A 26,457-nucleotide genomic window follows, 5' to 3' on the forward strand; every position below is an offset into this window, starting at 1 on the left:
ATATACTAGAGAGTCCAGAAACAGACCCACACTTGGGACTGTAATATAAAACAGCTATAGCAAGCCAGATCAGTGGAAACAGGAGAAACTATTTAAAACATGAATCTGCACAAAATTACTCTTCATATGTAAAAAAAAAAAAGACTGCTGCTGCCTCATACCCTACACAGATATTAACTGTAGCAAATCAAGTACTTAAGTGTCATAAGTAAAAGTGTACAATTCTTTATAGGGTATAGGCGAATATTTTCATGATATTGGGAAAAGGAAGAATTTCTTAAACTAGAAACAAAAAGTGCTAACTATAAAGAAAAAATTGATAAATTTGACTATATTAAAATTAAATTTATGTTCTCCCAAACACACCATAAACACAAAAAAACACACAAGTTACAAATTGGAAAAAGATATTTACAACACATATAACCAAAAATAACAAAGAAAATATAAAGAACGTGTCTGCAAATCAAGAAGAAAAAGATAATCCATTTGAAAAATGAACAGAAGACATCAGCAGGAATTTCAGAAGAGGAACCCATAGGGCCAATAAACATAAGGAGAGACATTCACCTTTTTAGACATCAGGGAAAGCAAATTGAGACTATATACTATTTAATACCAATTCAATTGGCAAAAATTTTAAAGTATGAAAATACCAAATGTTGGAGAGGAAATAGATCTACAGGAGGTTCTTTGCTAATGGAACTGTAAATTGGAACAACCACTCTGGGAAAGAATTTGGCCTTGTCTTGTGAGGATGAATGTTCATATACCCTAATTGTTCCTCTCCTAGATTCCTATTCAAGAGGCACTTTCATAGGTACACAAGATAGGCACAAGAATATATACAAGAATGTTTATAGCAATACTATTTGTAACAGTAGTCTATTTGTAATAGCAAAAATATTGAAACAAACCAAATGTCCATCGGCATCGACAGGATATCTTGTGGTGTACTTACTCTATGGAATATTAGAGAACACTCAAAACACATGAACTGTAGCTGCACAGAACAACATTAATGGACCTTAGCAGTCTGCTACTGAGTAAAAAGAAAAATAAATTCCACAAGAGGAGTGTCTAACTCCCTTTTCTTAAGTTAAAAAAAAACTGAAGCTGCTTTATAATACTATATCACACTATATCAAGAAATTCAAAGAAATAAGAAACAAGATCCAGGGTGATGGTAGGCCCAGGGACAGGATAAAAGAGGAGCTCCTACATAAATGTTAATCATCAAAGTTCTAGTCCTTTGTTGAATGTTGGGTCAATAGATGTATAAATAATAAAAAAATTAAAAAGGGAATGAATACAAAATGGGTGAGAAGGGCTTTGAGTAGAAAAATTACATAAGAACAAAGTCTATATTCTTATGAATTTTTCACCCACGGTATCTTGGACATCCCCAAATAGTAATTTTCTTTAAATTATGACAGCATTTTCAGAAAAAAAAAAAAAGCCAACTGATTTCACACTGTTTCAAACCCAACAGTCATTCGAGATTTGAAAAATTATAAGTTGTGTTGTGCCTGACATGAAATTTGCATTTCTTTGCCAAATTTACCAGTGTGGAATTTAGAAGCTGTTCATTCTAATCAAGAGCCAGGAGCTCTGTCCTTGTAGTTTATCATGATCTCAGAAGATAATACCTTAGAAATCTTGGCTGTCTTCTAAAAATTCCCTCTCAGAGGATACTCACAGTAATATTAGGAAGTAGTTTTTTGGAAGCCTGCCTATTGTATTTGATAACTCATGTAGAAAAATAGAGAAACTTTTAAAGTATAAATTTAGGGGAAGTTTTCTGAAGTTTTGCAGCTTCGATGAATTTGAGATTCCTTCCATGCTGTTATCAAGTGATGTGAAGAAATATGGAAAATTCTATGATCTCGCACTGAGGCTCTGAACTGTCAACTTACAAAGGTCTCTGGGGATAGAAATGAGAGCTGACTAAAACCTGCTGCCCCAGATCACCAGGCAGCCGTGGTCATATTCCTGATCTCGTACCTCAACTAACTGTACAACATAGCTATGCAAACTTGCACGTGAAAATACATTTGGCTATGCAATATTTGTTTTCATTGTTGCTGTGGTAAAGTGTCAAGTACCCTCATGTTCACAGCCAGCTGCTCTAAAAGATGAATGACTCAGGGAATCTTTCCAAGAAGTTGTTGCCTCCCTCCTAGATATTTCCAAAACTATCCTTGAAGAAAGAAGAAATTGTTCATTAAGACATTCAATTATTGTCCATGTAGCAACACAGAAAGCCAATTTTATTTCTCAGTAAACATTGCAGAGGAAAGGGAAATAAATGGTCTTTGTTAATATTGGGCACCTTGGGGGTTGAACACCCATAGGTTCGGTCCAGGTAGAATGAAATCCATAATTTCCTAAATTCTTTTGTTAAACTAAAATTTTTATCATGTTAAATATTACTTAAAGTGAGTCCTTGGCTAAGCTAAATACCTTCCATTCTTTGTTTCACAGAATTTTTAAATTGTTATCATATGTTATAGTGGAATTGTACCTGTTTCTAAAAAGCAAACGATTCTTAGAAACTCTAGAAGAATCCTACAACTGTGTTTCTAGAAGGATGACATATTTCTGACTGTGTTTTGCATTTCACTAGATGCTTGTAATAAAAACAAAACCTTGTGTGGCTCTTATAGTAAGCATAGGGCATCTCTTTGTTTTACGCCCTATACCTAAAGTGCATGTCCCACTGTTATCTTGAGCTACTCTTCAAGGAAGACATTATCTAAAAGACATTTTAGGAGGAATAAATACTGGGATTTTCACGCAGTTTAAATGGTGTTGCTTTATCACAAAGGGAAAGAGATTTTTCCATTTAGTAGAGAAGGGAGCACCCGAGATCTTTACTGGAAATATTGATTCCTGCAAACATGCATTCATGTCTTGCCTCATATCTGCCTAATTAGGATGATTCTTCCCCCGACCCAGAGATCTGGATTCAGTTAAGTTCTCTGCCCGTGTATGGTGCTCTCTTAAGAACCTCAGGACCTGAGGTGGAAGAACTCTCAGAGGTTTCCAATTTCACAATGGAAGACATCAACAACAAGAAAATTAGGTATATAACCACCTGGTGTTACGTGACAGAATTTCTTTTAATTGTATTAAAATATGTAAGCAACTAACCAGTAGCTCCCCTGAAAGATTATGTTACTTCTGGCCCCATTGTTAAACAACGATTTAGTCATCTTACTTGACCTGTTGGTGTAGTACGTTCATTCTGCTCTTCTGCTGGCCTTTGTAGGTACTCAGCTGCATTTGAGACCGGTGGTCATCTGGTTACTGACAGCTTCCTCTTCTCTGTCTCTGATTTGGACCACAACCGCCTGGACAATCAGAGGTTTACCATCGTGATCACTCCCGTCAAGGATCCACCCCAAGTCATTGCTTTCGCTGACCTTATCACCGTAAGCAGTTCAGATCAATGAACTGTGGGTGCTGTAGAGAACAGGAGTCTGTGGCAGTGTGAACGAAGGATTTCTACCTAAATTGGCTGTCAAGTCCTTCCCCTCAAATATCTAGGCAATAGTATCAAGATACGTATGGCTTTCAAGCATCAGTTTTTCAAAAAGTATGAAAATAATTACATGCAGAAGATCAAATCATTATATCCACATTATTTAATTAGTCAACAAGTATTTCTGTGCCAGACATAAATCTAGGTGTGTACAGTATTTTGTATACTATGCTAGATGTATATAGCAGTAGGAGTAGGAATGTATCTTTGAGGAGTTTATAGTCTAATGTTTGCAGCAACTAAAACGTAGGGATATGGACAGTATCCCCAGGTCCCTTTTTTTTTTTTTTTAAATTTATTTATTTTTGGCTGCATTGGATCTTCCTTGCTGCGTGTGGGCTTTCTCTAGTTGTGGCGAGTAGGGGCTACTCTTCGTTGCGGTGTGCAGGCTTCTCATTGCAGCGGCTTCTCTTGTTGCAGAGTATGAGGTCTAGGTGAGTGGGCTCAGTAGTTGTGGTAGGCTCAGTGGCCATGGCTCACGGGCCCAGCTGCTCCGCGGCATGTGGGATCTTCCCGGACCGGAGCACGAACCCGCGTCCCCTGCATCAGCAGGTGGACTCTCAACGACTGCACCACCAGGGAAGCCCGCCAGTCGGATTCTTAACCACTGTGCCTCCAGGGAAGCTTCCCAGGTCCCATCTTAAATGGAGTTGATACTTATCGCTGTAAACGATATTGACAGCTCCTTGGCGTTGGGAGGTGAAATATAATGTACCTCGATCATGAAGTTACCTAGACCTGAATTCAAGTGCCAGTTCTGTTACTAGCTGACTGACCTTGGACCAATTATATAATCTTTCTTAGCCTCAGTTTCCTCGTTTTTTTATAAATTTATTTTATTTATATTTATTTTTGGTTGCATTGGGTCTTCATTGCTGCATGCGGGCTTTCTCTAGTTGCGGCGAGTGGGGCTACTCTTTGTTGCGGTGCGTGGGCTTCTCATTGCGGTGGCTTCTCTTGTTGCGGAGCTCGGGCTCTAGGCGCACGGGCTTCAGTAGTTGTGGTGCGTGGGCTTAGTTGCTCCGCAGCACGTGGGATCTTCCCAGACCAGGGATCGAACTCGCATCCCCTGCGTTGGCAGGCAGATTCTTAACCACTGTACCACAAGGGAAGTCCCAATTTCCTCATTTTTAAAGTGTTACTATTCCTGTTACATAAAGGATTACTCTGATGATTAATAAAGTAGCACTAAAAAACCCCAATAGAGTACTGGCTCATGGTAGGGATTCCATAAAAGGTAATTCACTTTCCTTGTTCTGCTCTACGTACATACCATAAATCCAAAAACTCAGGATTCCTGGTTTTGTTGAACAACTAAAAACTCATAAAACTGAGTTGTTTCTAAATGGTTCTGATATTCCACCCTTTTTTTTTTTTCATGTCCACACTTCGGGGCAATCGTTTGGACCTTCCCCATTCCCAGAGTCAGGGTGACCTTCCACTTTGTAACTTGTAGATCTTCCTATATTTAGCCAATAGTTATTCAGAAGTAAACAGCTTCATATCCAGCAGGCTAGCAAAAAACACTAGGGTCAGATTGCAAAGTAAGCATACAAAACAGGGCCCTAAAGGAAAAAGGTAGCTGGAGCAACTGCTTTTACTCATAACCGATTTATTTTCCTCCTTGACAGTAAGATAAGCACTAGCTTTCAGGTATGGTGAGCCCTTTCTTCCGGCACACCTATAAACATACACTCTCATGGGATAAATGGGACTTCCTGCTGGGAACTCCTACTATAGGACAGAGCTACCCTCATAGTATCCGAGGGAGGACTGGATGAATCATTCTGTAGCTGCGGGCTTTTGAACGTTGATATGGAAGGAAGGCAGCCATCCTGTCATGCAGCTGTTCCAAGGTAGGTGATTAGAATGGGCCAGAGCTTCTTTATAACCAGCTCCATCATGGAGGGAAGCACAACTTTGAAGGGAAACACGGAAGTCACCATGTCTGAGCGTAGCTTCAAGAGGCGCTGAAGGATTGTCCGGTCCCAGCAGCTCGAATATTCCTCATCTCGTGCGTAGAGGATATGCCTCCTCGAAGAAGTGGAATTGGCACTGGAAGGTCACCCCAGGCAACTCTTTTCAATTCAGTTCCTTTTACTGCACTTGCGTGCAACCACCCAAGGACTCTCTCCAATCTTTTCTTTCTTAGGTTGACGAGGGAGGGAGAGCCCCGCTCTCATTTCACCACTTCTTTGCTGCTGATGATCAGGACAGCCTCCAGGGTGACGCCATCATTAAACTAAGCGCCCTGCCCAAGTACGGCTGCATCGAGAACACGGGGACAGGTAACAGCAGTAGATTGGCTCTAGAGTTGTTCCAGACCTGGAGAGAAGGGAGCGTGGAGGTGGGTAACTGTCTGCAGTTAACCTGGATATGGAGAACTAAAGAGGGAATGGAACCATTTCAAAGAAATGGAAGGAGGGAAGGTTTCATTGACTCAACAAAAATTGAGTGTTTCCTGTATGCCAAGCACTGTTTTAAGCACTGGGGATATATCAGTAAACAAAACAGACAGAAACCCCTCCTTTCATGGTGCCTTAGATCCTGGTGGGAGGAGACAGATAAGAAACCTAATAAATGAAAAAACCGTGTAAGACGTCAGGAGGTCAGTCAGTGCTATGGGAAAAACTAGAGCAGGGTGAGGGGATTTGGAGTGCCAGCAATGGGGACGCAGGGGCTTGGGGACTGCACTCAGAATTGAGTGTCAAGGAAATAAAATTTTCTGTCCTTTTACTGTGAGGCAGCTGCAGTTTAGCTGAACCGTAGCTTACGTCGCTGCTTTTTCTAAGGATATGACATGAATTGAAATGCATGCTTGTCTCTCTGTGACCCTCTCCTCAACATCCCTCCCCCCGCTCATCTACCCTGGACCCACTGCCCTTGGTGATTATCACAGAGAAGGGGAGGGGAGAGGGTGGATACCGTCCACAGGTCCACCGAGACCACAATGACTGGCAGTTGAGACAGCTCCCGGCAGGTGACCGTGCTGCTGCCTCCGCAGTGAGATTCCTGAGTGCCAGCGCTTGGCTCTAACTGGTGTGCAGCTAGCAGCTCCCACAGAGAGGCCAGTGCAGGCGTCTGTGACCAACGTGGTGCCTGGGATTTGAGCCTGGTTACCGGAAACTCATTTAGCAGGGGACATGTTTTCCTATAGAAAATCTTGAGTCTTTTCCCCATCTTGCCTTTCAGTGTGTGCTCTTGGATTTGTTTCTTGCTGAGTTAGATTTATCTCAACAAATGTTTATACAGTGGATGTAAAGATGAATAAGATGCAGCCCCTGCCTCGAGTGGGAGACAGATATGAAGACTGGTAAATTACAATCATGAAATGCCAGGACAGGGAAAGGAGGAAAGCACTGAGAAAGGACATAGGACAAAACAGTTACTTTTGCCTGTAAAGGCAAGAAAGTCGGAGGAAGCAACATTTGAGTTGGAACTTGAAGTGTCAGTGGGAGTTGCTGTGGGCAGAGGGAAAATGGCATTTCTCACAGAGGGAAGAGCACAAGCAAAGGTGGGGAATCATGAAAGGATGGTTGCCCCCAGCCTTCTCTTCTGTCCAGGTGATTTCTTATTAAGCTTTTTGTTTATTTGTTTTTTGTTTTTTTTGCGGTACGCGGGCCTCTCACTGCTGTGGCCTCTCCCGTTGCGGAGCACAGGCTCCGGATGCGCAGGCTCAGCGGCCATGGCTCACGGGCCCAGCCGCTCCGCGGCATATGGGATCTTCCCGGACCGGGGCACGAACCTGTGACCCCTGCATCGGCAGGCGGACCCTCAACCACTGCGCCACCAGGAAATCCCTCTTATTAAGCTTTTTTTAACATCGTTTTATGCTAACCTGGAGTACATGTAGAAGTGAAATTTCTGGCAAGCCTCAGCCTCTCTTAAAGTGGTTTGCAGACTTTAATGTGCGTAAGACTCACCTGGCGGGCCTGTGCAAACAGTTTCCTGGGCAGCAACCCAAGAGTTCCTGTTTAAGGAGGCTGTTGAGACCTATGCGTTTGCATTTCTCACCAGCTCACAGGTGATGCCATTACTGCTGGTCCACACTTGGAAAACCATTGCTCTACATTAGTATGAACGTGGAAGTAGGGAAAAGACGTTCGGGGGGCAAATAATTGTTCCAAGGCACATTGTATAAGGACTCACCCTTTGCTCCATGGGAGTTCAGAACCAAGTCTGTTTCATACATGTGAAACTAGCTACCTAGATTCAGAATTCAGCCGATCAGAAGAACATCTTTTTAAAAACATTAGAAGAAGTAGCTTTAAGTTCATACCGGCAAGATGGAAGAAACAGAATAATCGTATTGTGTGGTATGAAATCTAACAGCATGGATAATCTACACTCCTTTAGTACCAGCACAACCAGGGCAGGGCCCACCCTGATTACCTGTCGGGCATCACCGTGTTCCAGTGCAATGCAGTAATAGGTGTTCATGACGATCGCCTGCACACATCAAGAGCTATTTAATTTGCACATAGTATATTCTGTTTAAGAAGGCAAGGAAGAACATTAATGAGAGAGATTTATGTGAAAAAACAGAAGGACTTCCCTGGTGGTGCAGTGGTTGGAAGTCCGCCTGCCGATGCAGGGGACGCAGGTTCGTGCCCCGATCCGGGAAGATCCCACATGCCGCGGAGCGGCTGGGCCCGTGAGCCATGGCCGCTGAGCCTGCGCGTCCGGAGCCTGTGCTCCGCAACGGCAGAGGCCACAACAGTGAGAGGCCTGCGTACCGCAAAAAAAAAAAAAAAAAATATATATATATATATATATATATATATAAATAGAAGGTGCTGTTTTAAAAATTGAAAGGACGGTGCTTAAAGCTTCAGTGGCAGATTCACTTGTCGAACAGCTTGTTTTCTAAGACAGAAAGTAAGTCATTATTCTATTCAAGTATATTTTTAGGCACTGTTTACTTAGGCTATTTTTGACCCAAATAAAGGTACTATATTTCTTATATTTACAGTGATCAAAGGAAAGAGAAAATAAAATTTGAAGGAATTATAGCAATTCCTTTTGGAAACCCTGAACTGTATGCCCTAGGGATTATCAGGTCACTGGTCACTTAGAGCCCTCTATTCTTCTGGTGTCAAGAGGAATCATATCTGAGGGGTAAAATTTAAGAAAATTCATGTCATTGAAAAAAATAATATTTGTCTTGAATTCTTAGTTCAAAGAAATTATAAATGAAACATTTTCATTCCTAGTCTTTACATTGGGAGGTAAACGAAAAATGACCCTGTCTGCAATCTAGGAAGTCAATGGCCTTTTAATATATGACCTAATCTTTGCAAAGGACCATGAAGGAGGGAAAGAGAAAGCCTTATCGCTTTCAGATCTTCTGTCTACACTTTTCTTTGTTGATGTATATCCAGGGAGTGTTTGAAGACACAGGGGTTTCTCTTTTCTTCTCTCTTTGGAAGAAAATGTAACAATTTAAAATCAATCAATTACAGAGACTTAGACCAAGTAAGAGACAAGTCACCCATCATTTAGACAGTGCTTACTCTTCCCCTTGGCCTTTCGGGTTGGGATGAAAAGAAGAGGTAACCAGAGCCAGCACTTTCTATGGAGCTCTGAATGGTACTTGAGCATCTCAGTACCTGAACTGCACCCGAGCTCTGGATGGTCCCTGAGCATCACAGTAGCCCTGGTTTACCATCCCAGGGGCTGAGCACTAGCCCATGCAGAGGTTTTCTTAAGGAACGGAATAGTCAAATGAAAACATGCTTAAGGAGATATTTCTTAGATAAAAAGGTATGCAGTTAACTTTTTCTTGTGTAAAGAAAGAAGGTTCCTCTTGCAGAGTGGTTTTGAAATTGACTAAAGCTTAAGGTAAAACCTTTACTATTGTATCAATACTTGTCCCATGACTTATTTTATCAAATATTTCTAACAAAACAACCACTGATTCTATGCTGTAGGAAATAATAACATTCACAGTGCTTTCATACATGTTATCTCATTTGATTCCCACGTGTAGATGAAAACACTCTCCCACCTTTATTCTCAAACATATTTTCCTCTTCTGTTGATAGTGCTGTCAGGCTTTCTGGTTCAGCCCAGGAAGCAGGCATTGATGGATCCAGGTAAAAGTTCCCTCTTGCTGTTGATGCAGGTGATCGATTTGGCCCTGGAACTACCAGTGACCTAGAAGCATCATTCCCTCTTCAAGATGTCCTGGAAAACTACATTTACTACTTTCAGAGTGTTCATGAAAGCATTGAGCCAACCCATGATATTTTCAGTTTTTATGTAAGTGATGGAAACAGTCGATCAGAAATCCACAGCATCAACATCACCATCGAGGTAAAGACTTTGGAAGTTGGATAAGTTGGGCCTTTGACCACAATATCGCACCATTAGATAGCTTTATGTGAACTCAAAAGCAAAGCAGATTGGGTTTGACCTTGAGCTTTAGAGGTCAGTTTTTAAAATATAACCCTGACCTTTAGGAAACTTGTAGAATTAAGGCTGGCACTTGGGGATGGTCTGACTTGGAAATCAGAATTTCCATTCTGTTCTGTGTGAGAACAGTTTGTGAGGGTCAGACAGAGCAATCTTGCCAGTCTCATATTAGGTGAAAAATAACATATGCTTATTTTTCCCTGAAATTATTGTATGTGGTTCCATGTGCATACTTGCCTTTTCTTATATTTTTTAGTGCATTTATTCATTACACTGTAACATGAAAGAAATGTGTTTCCCATTGCTGTGTTTATTCTCATTTGAGCAACTACATAGGCTTGCTCTGTCACCCCAGGGAGAGAGATAAAAGATAAAAATCAGAATGGAATGCCCTCTGCCTTGAGAAAATAAAACAGGGCACTCTCGGCGCCCTTCAGGGACAGTGGTTGAGGGGTGCTGACACAAGGATGGGGGGGTCAAGGAGATATCTTTAGACACCCACAGTTTCAAATATGTGTCCTCCTACAGGTACTGTGCCATGCTTAGGCTTCTAAGACTGTTCTGATTTCAAATAATGTGCCCTTTTATCCCCCAAATATACTTGTCTAACCACATGTCTGTATTTTTGGTCTGGAAAATGTCATCCTTGTACCTATGGAAAATACCTGAGAAGATTTCTGTAGCATGTCCATCAGTGTCTTTTCAAGGGGATATTTGGTTTGTGTGACCTGCTCGCCTTTCAACCTAACCATTTTGAGTGGGAATTAAAGATGGTGACATATTAGATACAAACTACTATGCATAAAATAAACACCAAGGACCTACTGTATAGCACAGGGAACTATATCCAATATCTCATAATGATCTATAATGGAAAATAATCTGAAAAAATATATCTATATAACTGAACCTCTTTGCTGTATACCTGAAACTAACACAACTATATTTCAATAATAATAATAATAACAATAAAAGACAGTGACACGTTACATGCTATTTCGGTAGTGAAAGTTAATGTGGTGGTGTTACTTTCTCTGAATAATGCATGTTATTTTTTTCTTCTTAAACCAGTATCTGTGTGAGACCTAATATTTTATGCTTTAATCAGAGGAAGAATGACGAGCCTCCCAGAATGACCTTGCGGCCCCTTGGCGTGCAGCTGAGCTCGGGAGTGGTGATAAGCAATTCTTCTTTGAGCCTGCAGGACCTGGACACTCCAGATAACGAGCTGATTTTTGTATTGACAAAAAAGCCTGGCCATGGTAGGACACAACTGCTTTGGGAAGCTTCTTAATTGAGGTGCCCGACGGGTTATTAGAATAAACAACATAGATTTCAGCCGATCATTCCTCTGCCTTGCTGGTGTGTAGTCCGTTCTTTGCATCAAAGTATAATCAAATTCACAGCTAGCTAATGTTCTTTGGGGTCACAGTAGACTCTGGTTGCTCTGAAAGCCTGAATCCTGGGTAATTGGTGTCTCTGAAATTCAATTTCAGCTGTTTTCTTGCTTTCTTATGTAACCTTAGGCAAAATAAGTTTTCAGAATCTGCACATCCTCTTCTCAGAGTAGGCATCATTGCTTGATCATCCTGGGCCATTGCATGCAAGGAACAGCATAGCAGCCTTGAAATTAATCACAAAAGGTGTTCACTTCAGGTTAGAGGCGTGGTAGACGTCTTTATGAGCTTGTTCCTTTTGCAAAGAAAGCACTTTTCCTGATTAAACCAGAAGTTTAGAAAACCACCATGGGACTCTTCTACGTACTTCTTTTCTAAGTGCCATCCCCCTAGTATTAGCTAAAGCTCTGCAACTTTCTTCTCCCAAGTGGTATCTTACTCCATCCTAATGGCTATTGGCCTTTTGAAGATGAAACTGTTGTTGATGGAGAGCTGGCAGGGGAGGTTGTTGGTCATTGCATTTTAGCTTGCCTTCATCCACTTTCACTTTCTTTAATGAAGCACTTTAACTGCCCCTTTGTGGTGCACATGACCTTGAAAACAGAAAAATATGCCTCAGCCCAAAGATGCTTAGTGTCTTTCTGAATTTAAAAGGAATTTAAAACGTATTCCTCTCTCCCACCCCAGATGCCCCAGGCGGAAGGCAGCAAGTGGAGAGTGCTATTTTCACCTTGCAGAAGGTGAAAATAAGGTTTAGATAACGAAGTGAGTTTGAATTCATGGAGACTTGATTCCTAAGCCACCATATTACTGTATCCATCTGTGTCTCCTTAAGAGGTTTTTAACCAGGAAAAGCAGAACTTTGTCTTCTTTATTTGGAGATGAGGCCATAGAGCAGCACCCTGTACTTCTATGTAAAATGCTGATTTGTTGGTCATTTATTTATGTGCCACCATGAGCCTCTGAGGGGCTTGGCATTCTACCCAGGCTCAAGCAGTTGACAAAATCATACAGTGTTTTGGTGCCGTATGTACTCTACCATTGTTTGTTTGTTTCTTTCTTTTTTTCGCTTCCTTCCTAGGTCATCTGCTCCGGAGGCAAACTGCTTCTGAGCCTCTGGAGAATGGGAGGGTTTTGGTCCAGGGCTCCTCCTTCACCTACCAGGATATCCTGGCCGGGCTGGTTGGGTACATGCCTGGTGGTTCTGGTGTGGCAGTGGATGAGTTCCGGTTCTCCCTCACTGATGGACTCCACACAGACACAGGGAGGATGGAGATATACATAGAGCTGCCTACAGGTGACACCCCCAACTTGGCTGTAAACCAAGGCCTCCAGCTGTCAGCAGGTACCACAGGGATGGAAGAGAGTGGCCGTGGTTTCTTCTTTGTTGGTGTGCAGTACTTCCTTCCATATCAGCTCAGCTCTGTGGGAGGATCTTGAACTGGGTGTGCAGAATCTGGGGAGACTAGTGTTGGGGAGAACTGTTTGTTTGGGGACACTAAGAGTTGTGAATGACAAATGTGAAACCTCTGAAGTTCTTTAGACCTCTGTCTGTGAATTTGAGAAAAGATTGAGAAGAGCTTGTAGTATTCCCAAGGTCCACAGAAATCTTCAACTATCCAACTACTCGTAGGCCCAGGTCTCTTAGAACATTGCTACTACCCAACCCCATGGAAACAAACAACAAAATCTAGCAGGATTTTCAAGATGCTTATTTAAAAAAAAAAAAAGGCATGGAGGGGCAATTAGGAAGTCATCATGCACCAGGAGAGATTATGTAAATAATTGAGAACCATTAGATATGGTGTTCTAGGGTCTAATGTTCACAATTTTACTTATAGATAAGCAACACTGAAGGACCTGTGACACATGGCAGTCTTGGAGTCAGTTTGCAGTAGAGAGTTACTTAGAGAATGGGCTTTCTTCCACAGAGCATCTGTGTCCCACTGGAGTTCCGTTTGCTTGTTTATTCTTAGTTTCATATGTATTTTGTAGTGAAAAATATATGGTATAATGGTATTTGAAAATTTGGAGATTCCCAAAGGTCTCAGGTATTAGCTCTGGGACTTAACTTTGCCCTATGTACAAGCTAATAAGTTATCCTCTTACTGTTTCATGGATGCTGGTAGAAGACACGAGATTCCTTGGTCAGAGACAAAGTACTTTGTGACAGCACAGCAGGCAGCATTGCCAAGAGCAATTTTGCATCTATTCGCAATGCCCTCCAAGTCCCATGGGGGTGATGCAGAGGGCCCAGATGAATACCTCTGTGTGCATTGTAGTGCATTACAGAAGGGGAACACCGAGCTTGGGGAGCTCCCCATGTTATAGTAGCGATAAGCAAGCCTGATCTTTGTCCCGGAGGAAGACGTCACCTCATCCCTCAGGGCTACTCGCTGAGAATGGCCTGATAATGAGTGGTCAGGCCCTGCATTCTTGGCGTTACCCAGCAAGAACATGCAGGGACACTCAGGGCCCATGGTGGGTTGCCACTCCAAACACTAGGATGTATTACACGTGAGTGACTAGGACCTACTTTATCAGAATTTACTATTTTTAATGTGAGAAAATGGCTGGAGAGGAAAGCGAGGGGGAAGACCCTGAGAAGACGTGTTTTCCAGGAGACAGTGCCTTGTCTCCAATACCCAACACCTGTGCAAGCCTTCCAGGGCCCAGCGCTCGGGTCTCCCTGCTCTGTAACCCTCACCATATATTCTGTCTTGAGGAACAATGATCCTGACTATTCAGTCTGAGAGGGCAACAGATATGTTTGTGAGTTTATGTAAAGCTGTTTTTTTTATGATTTGGTGATCCTTAAGTAAATAAATTAGGCCCAAGCAGGTTTCATCATAGGTCTGGGAATCCTTTATATCACAGAACTAGGAGTTATTACATAGATCTAGATACTAACTGAAAGGTCACGGGCATAGGGCAAGCACAGGTAGAGAGTGAAAGTGGATCAGAAGAGAAAAGAGGCTCAGATCTAAACTCAAGGGGTGATTAGCAAATTGGGAAGTTGGGACTCTTCACTTATGGAAATTAAACTTTATTCAGCTGGAAACAGAAGGGCAGGCAGCTGATACTTCCTTAGACCAGGGAGTGTGTGTTAGTTTAGTCTCCAGTCTCCTAAAATCATTTGACATCCTATTCAAAAGCAATGATGGGGAATGACCTAATCTATCCCATTCTCTTCCAGGGTCCGTAGCACCCATCACAGAACAGCACTTGAAAGTGACAGATACTGACTCAGGTGACCATCAGGTGATGTACATCTTGAAGGAAGATCCTGGTGCAGGGCGCCTGCAGTTGGTAAAGCATGATAGCCTGGAGCAAATCTCCGTTAAAGGCCCTGTCCAAAGTTTCACCCAGGCTGACATCAGCCAAGGTCAGCTGCTTCTCTTCTGCCAACCCAGACTTCCAGAAACTCCACCCCCAGTAGTCAAATGAGAGATAAGTGCCTGGTAGCCTATGGCAGCAAACTGAGCACTTTTGTTTTGAATTAAGAGCTGAGTTATAGCTTCATTTATTCTTTCTTGTCTCCTCAATTTTTTTGGTTTTGCAAAAAAACTCTCCTTCTTGGCTAAGATGTGTTCATGCTTTGACATAGCATTGATGAAATTGGGGGCTATTATAGACGAAAAAATCATTTTGACTTGCTATGATGCTAAAAATGTGTGTGAGAGAGAGAGGAAAAAGAAGTGAATTGAGATGGATTAAGGTGAAAATTATGCCTGCCTGAGGGGAACAATTTATATCTCTTTCCAGCTCCCCAAAGATCACAAGTTAATGAACTAAGCAAAATGGAAGGGCATAGATTGGAGCTGCCTGAGGGAGATTACATAGCTCATCCGTCATCCCATAGTTCCAGGAAATTACATTTCCTCATCCCATAGCTCCAGGAAATGCTGATGTAATGTAAAAGCATAAATGTTAAATGCTACATAGTTACTGTACAGTGCTTTCAGGGGTAAAAAAGGAAAGAAAGTTACATATTTGGGAGGAAAGTAATCCAACGTCATGTAATGATGTGCAGTTCCATTTAGAGGTTGGAAATGTGTCCCCCTAGGAGCAGAAGGTCCCGTCTGCCCTAACGCCCAAAACTGATAGCAGCCAAAATCTCATTAGACATGTTTAGTGAAGGGAGTGGACTAAGTCCTTAATTTTTCCATGCCTCAGTGTCCCTATTTAGAATATGAGAGCAGCACCTCTCCCTAGATGTTTGGCTATCTTTTCATTGCTAGGTATTCATAAGTGATGCTGTGGGTTAACAAAAATGTAATATATTGCATTTTTCCCTTTGGATCCATTTGACTTCTAGGTAGAGTTTATTTATTTTGTTCATCTATTTCTTTATTGGTTGGTTATATCTGGTGTCTTTCCTATAATGAATTAAGGCTGTACTGGGAAATGGGAGTGACAGCTTCTGGGAGAATGTGGGCTGCAGCTCTCTGTCCTCTTGCCCTGTGACATGGATATTTAACAGGGTCACACCAGTGACGTGGGTCCGGTCAGTGCCCATTTTCCACGTGGGCAGTTTTGCTGATCTAGTTATTCATGAGACTTCTTTAGAGTCTTCCACAGACGCCAAGCCTCAACTGTAAGCAATGCTACTTGCTACTTAGGATGGTTTTATCATGATGGAGTCATTGATGATGAGGGAGTTGCTAGTGGGAGATGAAAGGGAGGAAATGAAAATATTAGATTAAAATGTCAAAAGCAATGTCTAAGTGAGAAGGGGTTAATTGATTCACTGGTGTGAATACCAACTGAATTCTCACCTGACATTTCAGAAATAAGGGCAGAAAACACTAATAGCAGATTTTGATTTTCTTGTCCTTGTTACAGGCCACGTAGAATACAGTCATGGAAAAGGAGAATCTGGCGGGAGCTTTGCTTTTAAATTTGATGTGGTTGATGGAGAAGGCAACAAATTGATCGGCCAGTCATTTTCCATCAGTGTTTTGGGTAAGGGGGCACTGGGTTTCTAAAAGTCCTCCAGCAGTTCTGAGGTCATATGGCACACACTGTGCTCACCTTGAGGCTTGAGCCTTTCCTTTACGTGCTCGTGTGGAAATCTGGAATCATATCCTGGCTGTTGTGCGAAGCCGTGGCTCCTTGATACGCTCTCTGAGGGACAGGCCTGGAGACTATTCTGATCTTACCCCTGGACACCAGGCCCAGAATTGAAGAGAGGAGGCTAAAAATGATCCCGTTTCAAATCACTCTTTCTGATATTTTCAGAAGACAAATCCCCACCAGTCATCACCACCAATAAAGGGCTGGTCTTGGATGAAAACTCGATGAAGAAAATCACCACTCTGCAGCTCTCTGCCGCTGACCAGGAGACGGAGCCTGCAGAACTGATCTACAGAATCACCAGAGAGCCCCAGCTGGGCCACCTGGAACACACAGCATCACCAGGTAAGCTCATCATCTCTGACTTCATCAAACCAAAAGCTGGGATTTAGGAAGTGCTGGGGGCAGCCACACCATGTGTACACACTCACCTTGAATCTGCCTTTGTTAGTATTTACTTTTGGCATCACTAGTTCTGACCATTATATACTGCCTTGCATTATACTTAGAACAAAGTATGCTCAATAATTGCTTACTGGGCTTCCCTGGTGGCGCAGTGGCTGAGAGTCCGCCTGCCAATGCAGGGGACACGGGTTCGTGCCCCGGTCCGGGAAGATCCCACATGCCGTGGAGTGGCTGGGCCCGTGAGCCATGGCTGCTGGGCCTGTGCATCCGGAGCGACGGGAGAGGCCACAGCAGTGAGAGGCCCACGTACCGCAAAAAAAAATAATAATAATAATTGCTTACTGGAAGTTGAATTAAAAATTACAATTTGATATAAACAGTCTTGGCTCCATAACTAGAATTCAGCAAATAGCAAGTGAGCATGCATGTTGAGTAAGACCTTGGTTTAGCTGCTACAGAGGAAAAAAAAAAAGATAAATAAGATATAACCACAACCTTTAGAGTCCTCTATTGGATAAGATAAGGAACCTCTGCATATAATCATACACAAGGGAAGAAGATAGCAGGTATTTTAAGAACTGTATAAACCTGCTATCATAGGAGTTCAAAAGTGAAAGAGGCTGCATCGGGTGTGAAGGTGCAAAGAGGTGGCATTTAACAGTGCACTTGAAAGATAGAATTTGGGCTGACAGAAATTGTGTTATTTCCAGAGATACAAACAGCATGTGGGCACATTCCAAAAATCATGAGAGGGCCAGTTTTGCTAAAGCATATATTCTGAAAATAGTAGTTGATTGGGCTCATGGGTAGATTGAGATTTTTATGGAGGGTCTTCAGAGTGGCGATCAGTAATCCCTATTTAATTCAATAGGCAATAGAGAGCCACTGCAGAATTATGAACCAGGAGGGGAAGTGAAATTCATCTAGTGTCCAACAGGATGAACTGAAAGAAAAAGGAGGCAGTGCCATTGGGTAGGAAGTTTCTCATTTGGCCAGATGCAAGCTAATGAGGTTTCACATGGAGGGGCAGCAGTGGGAATAGTAAGATGAGAATAATATAAGAGATTATTCCTGGTACCTCGTAAGTATCCAGTAAGCAGTAGATGGTAGAAGGAAGGAAGGAAGCAGTTAATTTCAGGAGGAGAACCTATAGAACTTGGCAGCTTGATTGGATGTGAGGGATAAGAGATATTTGCTGAATAAACAACCTAAAGGTAGAATTGTTTTTATTTGGTCCATCATAGAAGAAGTGTCAGCTTGCAGGAAATTTAGATCATTGTTTTCTTTGGATTTCAGGTTACAGATTCTTCATTCATTCAACCACGGAAATAGCAAAACAGAGAAAGTACTTGCCCTGACGCTGGGAATCAGATAGTAAGCAAACAAGCAAGCAAATATATCATATGTCAATGGTGATGAGTTAGGGGGTGAAATGAGGGCGTTCTTAGGGTGCAGGGAGCAAGGAGGCGAGGGAAGGCCTCCCTAACAATAAGATGACATATGAGCAGAGATCTGAACAAAGTGAGGGAGCCAGCCATGCTGACACGTAAAGGAAAGCATTCCAGACAGGGGATCGGTGAGTGTCAACATCCTGAGGTGGGATCAGCCAGGCCTATCACATTCCAGATGCAGCAAGGAGACCAGTATGGCTGGGGCGGAGTGAGCTGGGGAGAGAGTGGAGATGCATGGAGGACCGCACTGGAGGGGGAGCCAGTGGCGGTGAATGTGTCTGGGTCCAGCGTGATGGTGGAGGAGGGAGTTATGTGGATGGTGGGAGGGCATGGGGAAGGATGGACAGATTGGCCAAAATCCCTAATGCAAATTAAAGCCAGTGCCCTCCCCTTTTGTCCCAGAGTTCCTGGGGGCAGTATGCAGATCAGCACTCCCAAGACCTTGGCTGCATGGGATACCTGATAAATCATTCATGAGCGAACTGCTCCTGCCAGAATTCTGTCAGGTTGCTGATTACATCTCTCCAAAGATGAAAGGGCAGACTCTTGGCTGTTGTGTTGGGCAACTGCATTTACACTGCATAGAGCTCCAAAAGGCCCGGAGCTTCACGCAAGGCACGGCCAGCTGCTGGTAAGTCCCAGCCCTGGCTCTTCTCTGACCCCCAGGCTGTGTTGAGTCCTGTGTGAGGCTGCCCCAAATTCGCTTTTTCTGTTTTTACAGTCTCAGCCTTCACTGGGCTTAAATCCTGGACGCCAAGACCAGGCCAGCACTGCTCAGGGTACCACTCAAAGGGGATCACACTTCTCCCTCCTCTTGGGAAAGCAGCCTCCCGAAACAGAGGGAGGGGCGCTTCATTCACCTGCCCTTTCCCACCAGGCTTGACTACTTAATCCACGTTCTCTCCCGCCCCCACCATTTCTTCTCAATCCTCCTGTTTCTAGAGATTCTAAGTAGACCAGATAGGAAGATCTTGACTCTTGGGGGCCCCTCTCCATCTCTAATGGAGCAGGGCTTCCCTGCCCCTCCCACACTATCAGCCCCACAGTCCTTTCTGTAGCGTTTAGTCAGCATTCTCTCCTTCCCTGTGTCTCCTAAGCAGAACTGTATTCATGAATTCAATTCTTTTGAAATGTCAAAGCTCTCCCTTCAGAGGAAGTCCATGCTGATTATGGATCACCCCTTCTGAAGGCAGCTGGCTACAGCTTGGAGAAAAGCACCTCACCCCGTTTGTCTCCATGGGTGACGATGGGTCTACTAGGAGCTGAGGCTGGGCTGGAGCCTGTTTCCAAGAAGAGCAGAACAGCTTCTAGACCAGTGTCTCTAGTGCAAGCACTGAGATATTTGGGGACTGGATGCCTCTGGGAATTATCATTTGCCACCAGTGCTTGCAGACATCCTCTCGATGGTTAACTATGAAGTGTACTTAGCCTTATGCCATCTCGCTTAGTCAGCTGACTGTGATTGTTGTCTTTAGATAGAAAAGGTGTGAAGGTCCTCTTTTCTCCCCTCAAGGCGTCACAGGGAGCCATGTGTCCATGGGAACCGTGCGGAAGACAGACACGAACCTCCTCCCACAGAGGAGGGCCACGTGAGGCTCTAGTCCCTGTGTGGGCTCTTGGCACGGTTGAGGGCCCACACCCTCATGTCAGTGACCCTAAGGACCCTCTTATTCTTGGGAAATTAGAGTAAGGAGTTATATTATCAGGATAGAAGGTAAGCTGCTGGAACAAAGAGACTGCAAAATACAGTACCTTCCACAAGAACTTTATTTTTACTCACAGCAAAATCCAGAGGCAGGTGGCCCAGAATGTACTGTCATCATCCCCCAACCAGCAGCCAGGGAGGAAAGACCAGGGGCGCCCACATCCATTTCTTTTCCAGGAGTATTACTGGAAGAACCCATATCCTTTTTTTTTTTTTTTAAGTCATCATTTTTTTTTAACATCTTTATTGGAGTATAATTTCTTTACAATGGTGTATTAGTTTCTGCTACGTAACAAAGTGAGTCAGCTATACATATACATGTATCCCCATATCCCCTCCCTCTTGTGTATCCCTCCCACCCTCCCTAGCACACCCCTCTAGGTGCTCACAAAGCACAGAGCTGATCCCCCTTGCGATGCAACTGCTTCCCAGTAGCTATCTATTTTACATTTGGTAGTGTATATATGTCAGTGCCACTCTCTTACTTTGTTCCGGTTACCCTTCCCCCTCCCTGTGTCCTCAAGTCCATTCTCTACGTCTGTGTCTTTACTCCTCTCGTACCCCTACGTTCTTCAGAATTTTTTTTTTTTTTAGATTCTATATATATATACTAGCATACAATATTTGTTTTTCTCTTTCTGACTTACTTCACTTTGTATGACAGATTCTACGTCCATCCACCTCACTACAAATAACTCAATTTCGTTTTGTTTTATGGCTGGGTAATATTCCATTGTATATATGTGCCACATCTTCTTTATCTATTCATCTGTCGATGGACACTTAGGTTGCTTCCATGTCCTGGCTATTGTAAATAGAGCTGCAATGAACATTGTGGTATGTGACTGTTTTTGAATTATGGTTTTCTCAGGGTATATGCCCAGAAGTGGGATTGCTGGGTCATATGGTAGTTCTATTTTTAGTTTTTTAAGGAACCTCCATACTGTTCTCCATAGTGGCTGTATCAATTTACCTTCCCACCAACAGTGCAAGAGGGTTCCCTTTTCTCCACACCCTCTCCAGCATTTATTATTTGTAGTCTTTTTGATGATGGCCATTCTGACTGGTGTGAGGTGATACCTCACTGTAGTTTTGATTTGCATTTCTCTAATGATTAGTGATGTTGAGCATCCTTTCATGTGTTTCTTGGCAATCTGTATAGCTTCTTTACAGAAATGTCTATTTAGGTCTTCTGCCCATTTTTGGATTAGGTTGCTTATTTTTTGGATATTGAGCTACATGAGATGCTTGTATATTTTGAAGATTAATCCTTTGTCAGTTGCTTCATCTGCAAATATTTTCTCCCATTCTGAGGGCTGTCTTTTCGTCTTGCTTATAGTTTCCTTTGCTGTGCCAAAGCTTTTAAGTTTCATTAGGCCCCATTTATTATTTTTTGTCTTTATTTCCATTTCTCTAGGAGGTGGCTCAAAAAGGGTCTGGCTGTGATTTATGTCATATAGTGTTCTGCCTATGTTTTCTTCTAAGAGTTTTATAGTGTCTGACCTTACATTTACATCTATAATCCTTTTGTATACAGTGTTAAGGAGTGTTCTAATTTCATTCTTTTACATGTAGTTGTCCAGTTTTTCCAGCACCACTTATTGAAGAGGCTGTCTTTTTTCTTTTGTATATTCTTGCCTCCTTTATCAAAGATAAGGTGACCATATGTGTGGGAGTTTATCTCTGGGGTTTCTATCCTGTTCCATTGATCTATATTCTGTTTTTGTGCCATACCATACTGGCTTCATTACTGTAGCTTTGTGGTATAGTCTAAAGTCCAGGAGCCTGATTTCTCCAGGTCTGTTTTTCTTTCTAAATATTGCTTTGACTATTTGGTGTCTTTTGTGTTTCCATACAAATTGTGAATTTTTTTGTCCTAGTTCTGTGAAAAATGCCATTGGTAGTTTGATAGGGATTGCATTGAATCTGTACATTGCTTTGGGTAGTAGAGTCATTTTCACTATGTTGATTCTTCCAATCCAAGAACATGGTATATCTCTCCATCTGTTTGTATCGTCTTTAATTTATTTCATCAGTGTGTTATAGTTTTCTGCATACAGGTCTTTTGTCTCCTTAAGTAGGTTTACTCCTAGGTATCTTATTCTCTTTGTTACAGTGGTGAATGGGAGTGTTTCCTTAATTTCTCTTTCAGATTTCTCATCATTAGTGTACAGGAATGCAAGAGATTTCTGTGCATTTATTTTGTATCCTGCTACTTTACCAAATTCATTGATTAGCTCTAGTAGTTTTCTGGTAGCATCTTTAGGATTCTCTATGTATAGTATCATGTCTTCTGCAGTGACAGTTTTACTTCTTCTTTTCCGATTTGGATTCCTTTTATTTCTTTTTCTTCTCTGACTGCTGTGACTAAAACTTCCAAAACTGTACTGAATAATAGTGGTGAGAGTGGGCAACCTTGTCTTGTTCCTGATCTTAGTGGAAATGGTTTCAGTTTTTCACCATTGAGAGTGATGTTGGTTGTGCGTTTGTCATATATGGCCTTTATTATGTTGAGGTAAATACCCTCTATGCCTACTTTCTGGAGGGTTTCTGTCATAAATGGGTGTTGAATTTGCTCGAAAGATTTTTCTGCATCTATTGAGATAATCATATGGTTTTTCTCCTTCAGCTTGTTAATATGGTTTATCACATTGATTGATTTGCGTATATTGAAGAATCCTTGCATTCCTGGGATAAACCCCACTTGATCATGGTGTATGATCCTTTTAATGTGCTGTTGGATTCTGTTTGCTAGTATTTTGTTGAGGATTTTTGCATCTATGTTCATCAGTGATATTGGCCATAGTTTTCTTTCTTTGTGACATCTTGTCTGGTTTTGGTATCAGGCTGATGGTGGCCTCATAGAATGAGTTTGGGAGTGTTCCTCCCTCTGCTATATTTTGGAAGAGTTTGAGAAGGATAGGTGTTAGCTCTTCTCTAAATGTTTGATAGAATTCGCCTGTGAAGCCATCTGGTCCTGGGCTTTTGTTTGTTGGAAGATTTTTAATCACAGTCTCAATTTCATTGCTTGTTATTGGTCTGTTTATATTTTCTATTTCTTCCTGCTTCAGTCTCAGGAGATTGTGCATTTCTAAGAATTTGTCCATTTCTTCCAGGTTGTCCATTTTATTGGCATATAGTTGCTTGTAGTAATCTCTCATGATCCTTTGTATTTCTGCAGTGTCAGTTGTTACTTCACCTTTTTCATTTCTAATTCTGTTGATTTGAGTCCTCTCCCTTTTTTCTTGATGAGCCTGGCTAATGGTTTATCAGTTTTATCTTTTCAAAGGACCAGCTTTTAGTTTTATTGATCATTGCTATCATCTCCTTCATTTGTTTTTCATTTATTTCTGATCTGGTCTTTATGATTTCTTTCCTTCTGCTACTTTTTGGGGGTTTTTGTTCTTCTTCTCTAGCTGCTTTAGGTGTAAGGTTCGGTTGTTTATTTGAGATTTTTCTTGTTTCTTGAGGTAGGATGGTATTGCTATAAACTTCCCTCTTAGAACTGCTTTTGCTGCATCCCATAGGTTTTGGGTCATCGTGTTTTCATTGTCATTTTTTTCTAGGTATTTTTTGATTTCGTCTATGCTTTCTTCAGTGATCTCTTGGTTATTTAGTAGTATATTGTTTAGCGTCCATGTGTTTGTATCTTTTACAGTTTCTTTCCTGTAATTGATATCTAGTCTTATAGCATTGTGGTCAGAAAAGATACTTGATATGATTTTAATTTCCTTAAATTTACCAAGGCTTGATTTGTGACCCAAGATATGCTCTATCCTGGAGAATGTTCCATGAGCACCTGAGAAGAAACTGTATTCTGTTGTTTTTGGATGGAATGTTCTATAAATATCAATTAAGTCCATCTTGTCTAATGTGTCATTTGAAGCTTGTGTTTCCTTATTTATTTTCATTTTGGATGATCTGTCCATTGGTGAAATGGGGTGTTAAAGTCCCCCACTATTACTGTGTTACTGTCAATTTCCCCTTATATGGCTGTTAGCATTTGCCTTATGTATTGAGGTGCTCCTATGTTCAGTGCATAAATATTTACAATTGTTTATCTTCTTCTTGGATTGATCACTTGATCATTATGTAGTGTCCTTCTTTGTGGTTTGTAATAATCCTTATTTTAACATCTATTTTGTCTGATATGAGAATTGCTACTCCAGCTTTCTTTTGATTTTCCATCCCCTCACTTTCAGTCTGTATGTGTCTCTAGGTCTGAAGTGGGTCTCTTGTAGACAGCATATATACAGGTCTTACTTTTTATCCATTCAGCCAGTCTATGTCTTTTGGTTGGAGTATTTAATCCATTTACATTTAAGGTAATTATCAATATGTATGTTCCTATTACCAGTTTCTTAATTGTTTGGGTTTGTTATTGTAGGTCCTTCCTTCTCTTGTGTTTCCTGCCTAGAGAAGTTCCTTTAGCACTTGTTGTAAAGCTGGTTTGGTGGTGCTGAATTCTCTTAGCTTTTGCTTGTCTGTAAAGGTTTTAATTTCTCTGTCAAATCTGAATGAGATCCTTGCTGGGAAGAGTAATTTTGGTTGTAGGTCTTTCCCTTTTATCAGTTTAATTATGTCCTGCAACACCATTCTGGGTTGCAGCATTTCTGCTGAAAGATCAGCTGTTAACTTGATGGGGATTCCCTTATATGTTATTTGTAGCTTTTCCTTTGCTGTTTGTATTTAATTTTTGATAGTTTGATTAATATGTGTCTTGGATTTCTCCAAAGAAGATATACAGTTTACCAACAAACACATGAAAGAATGCTCAACATCACTAATCATTAGAGAAATGCAAATCAAAACTACAATGAGGTATCACCTCACACCAGTCTGAATGGCCATCGTCAAAAAATCTACAAATAATAAATGCCGGAGAGGGTGTGGAGAAACGGGAACCCTCTTACACTGTTGGTGGGAATGTAAATTGATACAGCCACTATGGAGAACAGAATGGAGGTTCCTTAAAAAACTAAAAATAGAACTACCATACAACCCAGCAATCCCACTACTGGGCATACACCCTGAGAAAACCATCATTCAAAAAGAGTCATGTACCACAATGTTCATTGCAGCTCTATTTACAGTAGCCAGGACACGGAAGCAACCTAAGTGTCCATTGACAGATGAATGGATAAAGAAGATGTGGCACATATATACAATGGAATATTACCCAGCCATAAACAGAAAAGAAATTGAGTTATTTGTAGTGAGGTGGATGGACCTAGAGTCTGTCATACAGAGTGAAATAAGTCAGAAAGAGAAAAACAAATACCGTATGTTAACACATATATATGGAATCGAAAAAAATGGTTCTGAACAACCTAGGAGTAGGACTGGAATAAAGACACAGACCTACTAGAGAATGGACTTGAGGACATGAGGAGGGGGAAGGGTAAACTGGGACGAAGTGAGAGAGTGGCATGGACATATATACACTACCAAATGTAAAATAGCTAGCTAGTGGGAAGCAGCCAGATAGCACAGGGAGATCAGCTGGGTGCTTTGTGACCACCTAGAGGGGTGTGCTAGGGAGAGTGGGAGAGAGATGCAAGAGGGAGGACATATGGGGATATATGTATATGTATAGCTGTTTCACTTTGTTATAAAGCAGAAACTAACACACCAGTGTAAAGCAATTATACTCCAATAAAGATGTTAAAAAATACATATATGTGTGTCTTGGTGTGTTTCTCCTTGGATTTATCCTGTGTGGGACTCTCTGTGCTTCCTGGACTTGATTGACTATTTCCTTTCCCATATTAGGGAAGTTTTCATCTATAATCTCTTCAAATATTTTCTCAGTCCCTTTCGTTTTCTCTTCTTCTTCTGGGACCCCTATATTTCAAATTTTGGTGCGTTTAATGTTGTCCCAGAGGTCTCTGAGGCTGTCCTCAATTCTTTTCATTCTTTTTTCTTGATTCTGCTCTGAAGTAGTTATTTCCACTATTTTATCTTCCAGGCCACTTATCTGTTCTTCTGCCTGAGTTATTCTGCTATTGATTCCTTGTAGAGAATTTTTAATTTCATTTATTGTGTTGTTCATCATTGTTTCTTTGCTCTTTCGTTCTTCTATGTCCTTGTGAAATGTTCCTTGTATTTTCTCCATTCTATTTCCACGATTTTGGATCATCTTTACTATCAGTGCTCTGAATTCTTTTTCAGGTAGACTGCCTATTTCCTCTTCATTTGTTTGTTCTGGTGGGTTTTTATCTTGCTGCTTCATCTGCTGTGTATTTATCTGTCTTCTCATTTTGCTTACTGTGTTTGGGGTCTCCTTTTCACAGGCTGCAGGTTCATAGTTCCTGTTGTTTTTGGTGTCTGCCCCCAGTGGGTAAGTTTGGTTCAGTGGGTTGTGTATGCTTCCTGGTGGAGGGGACTGGTGCCTGTGTTCTGGTGGATGAATCTGGATCTTGTCTTCCTGGTGGGCAGGACCACATCCAGTGGTGTGTTTTGGTG

At 41.7% G+C, this 26,457-nt stretch overlaps 1 protein-coding gene across 2 annotated transcripts in view; it reads left to right on the forward strand.

Annotated features, from left to right (window-relative positions):
* The window catches only part of FRAS1 (Fraser extracellular matrix complex subunit 1), a 458,507-nt gene that overhangs the window by 355,096 nt on the left and 76,954 nt on the right, over positions 1–26,457 (forward strand). For both annotated transcript variants that reach the window (XM_032632916.1, XM_032632915.1), the window contains exons 39-47: positions 2,937–3,085; positions 3,272–3,434; positions 5,697–5,832; positions 9,669–9,859; positions 11,067–11,220; positions 12,437–12,700; positions 14,552–14,740; positions 16,201–16,320; positions 16,597–16,776. In XM_032632916.1, the coding sequence (XP_032488807.1) occupies positions 2,937–3,085; positions 3,272–3,434; positions 5,697–5,832; positions 9,669–9,859; positions 11,067–11,220; positions 12,437–12,700; positions 14,552–14,740; positions 16,201–16,320; positions 16,597–16,776 (1,546 nt within the window). The remainder of the gene's footprint in view (positions 1–2,936; positions 3,086–3,271; positions 3,435–5,696; positions 5,833–9,668; positions 9,860–11,066; positions 11,221–12,436; positions 12,701–14,551; positions 14,741–16,200; positions 16,321–16,596; positions 16,777–26,457) is intronic.

Source organism: Phocoena sinus, chromosome 5 (genome assembly GCF_008692025.1).
Source record: "Phocoena sinus isolate mPhoSin1 chromosome 5, mPhoSin1.pri, whole genome shotgun sequence".
Taxonomy (NCBI): Eukaryota; Metazoa; Chordata; class Mammalia; order Artiodactyla; family Phocoenidae; genus Phocoena; species Phocoena sinus.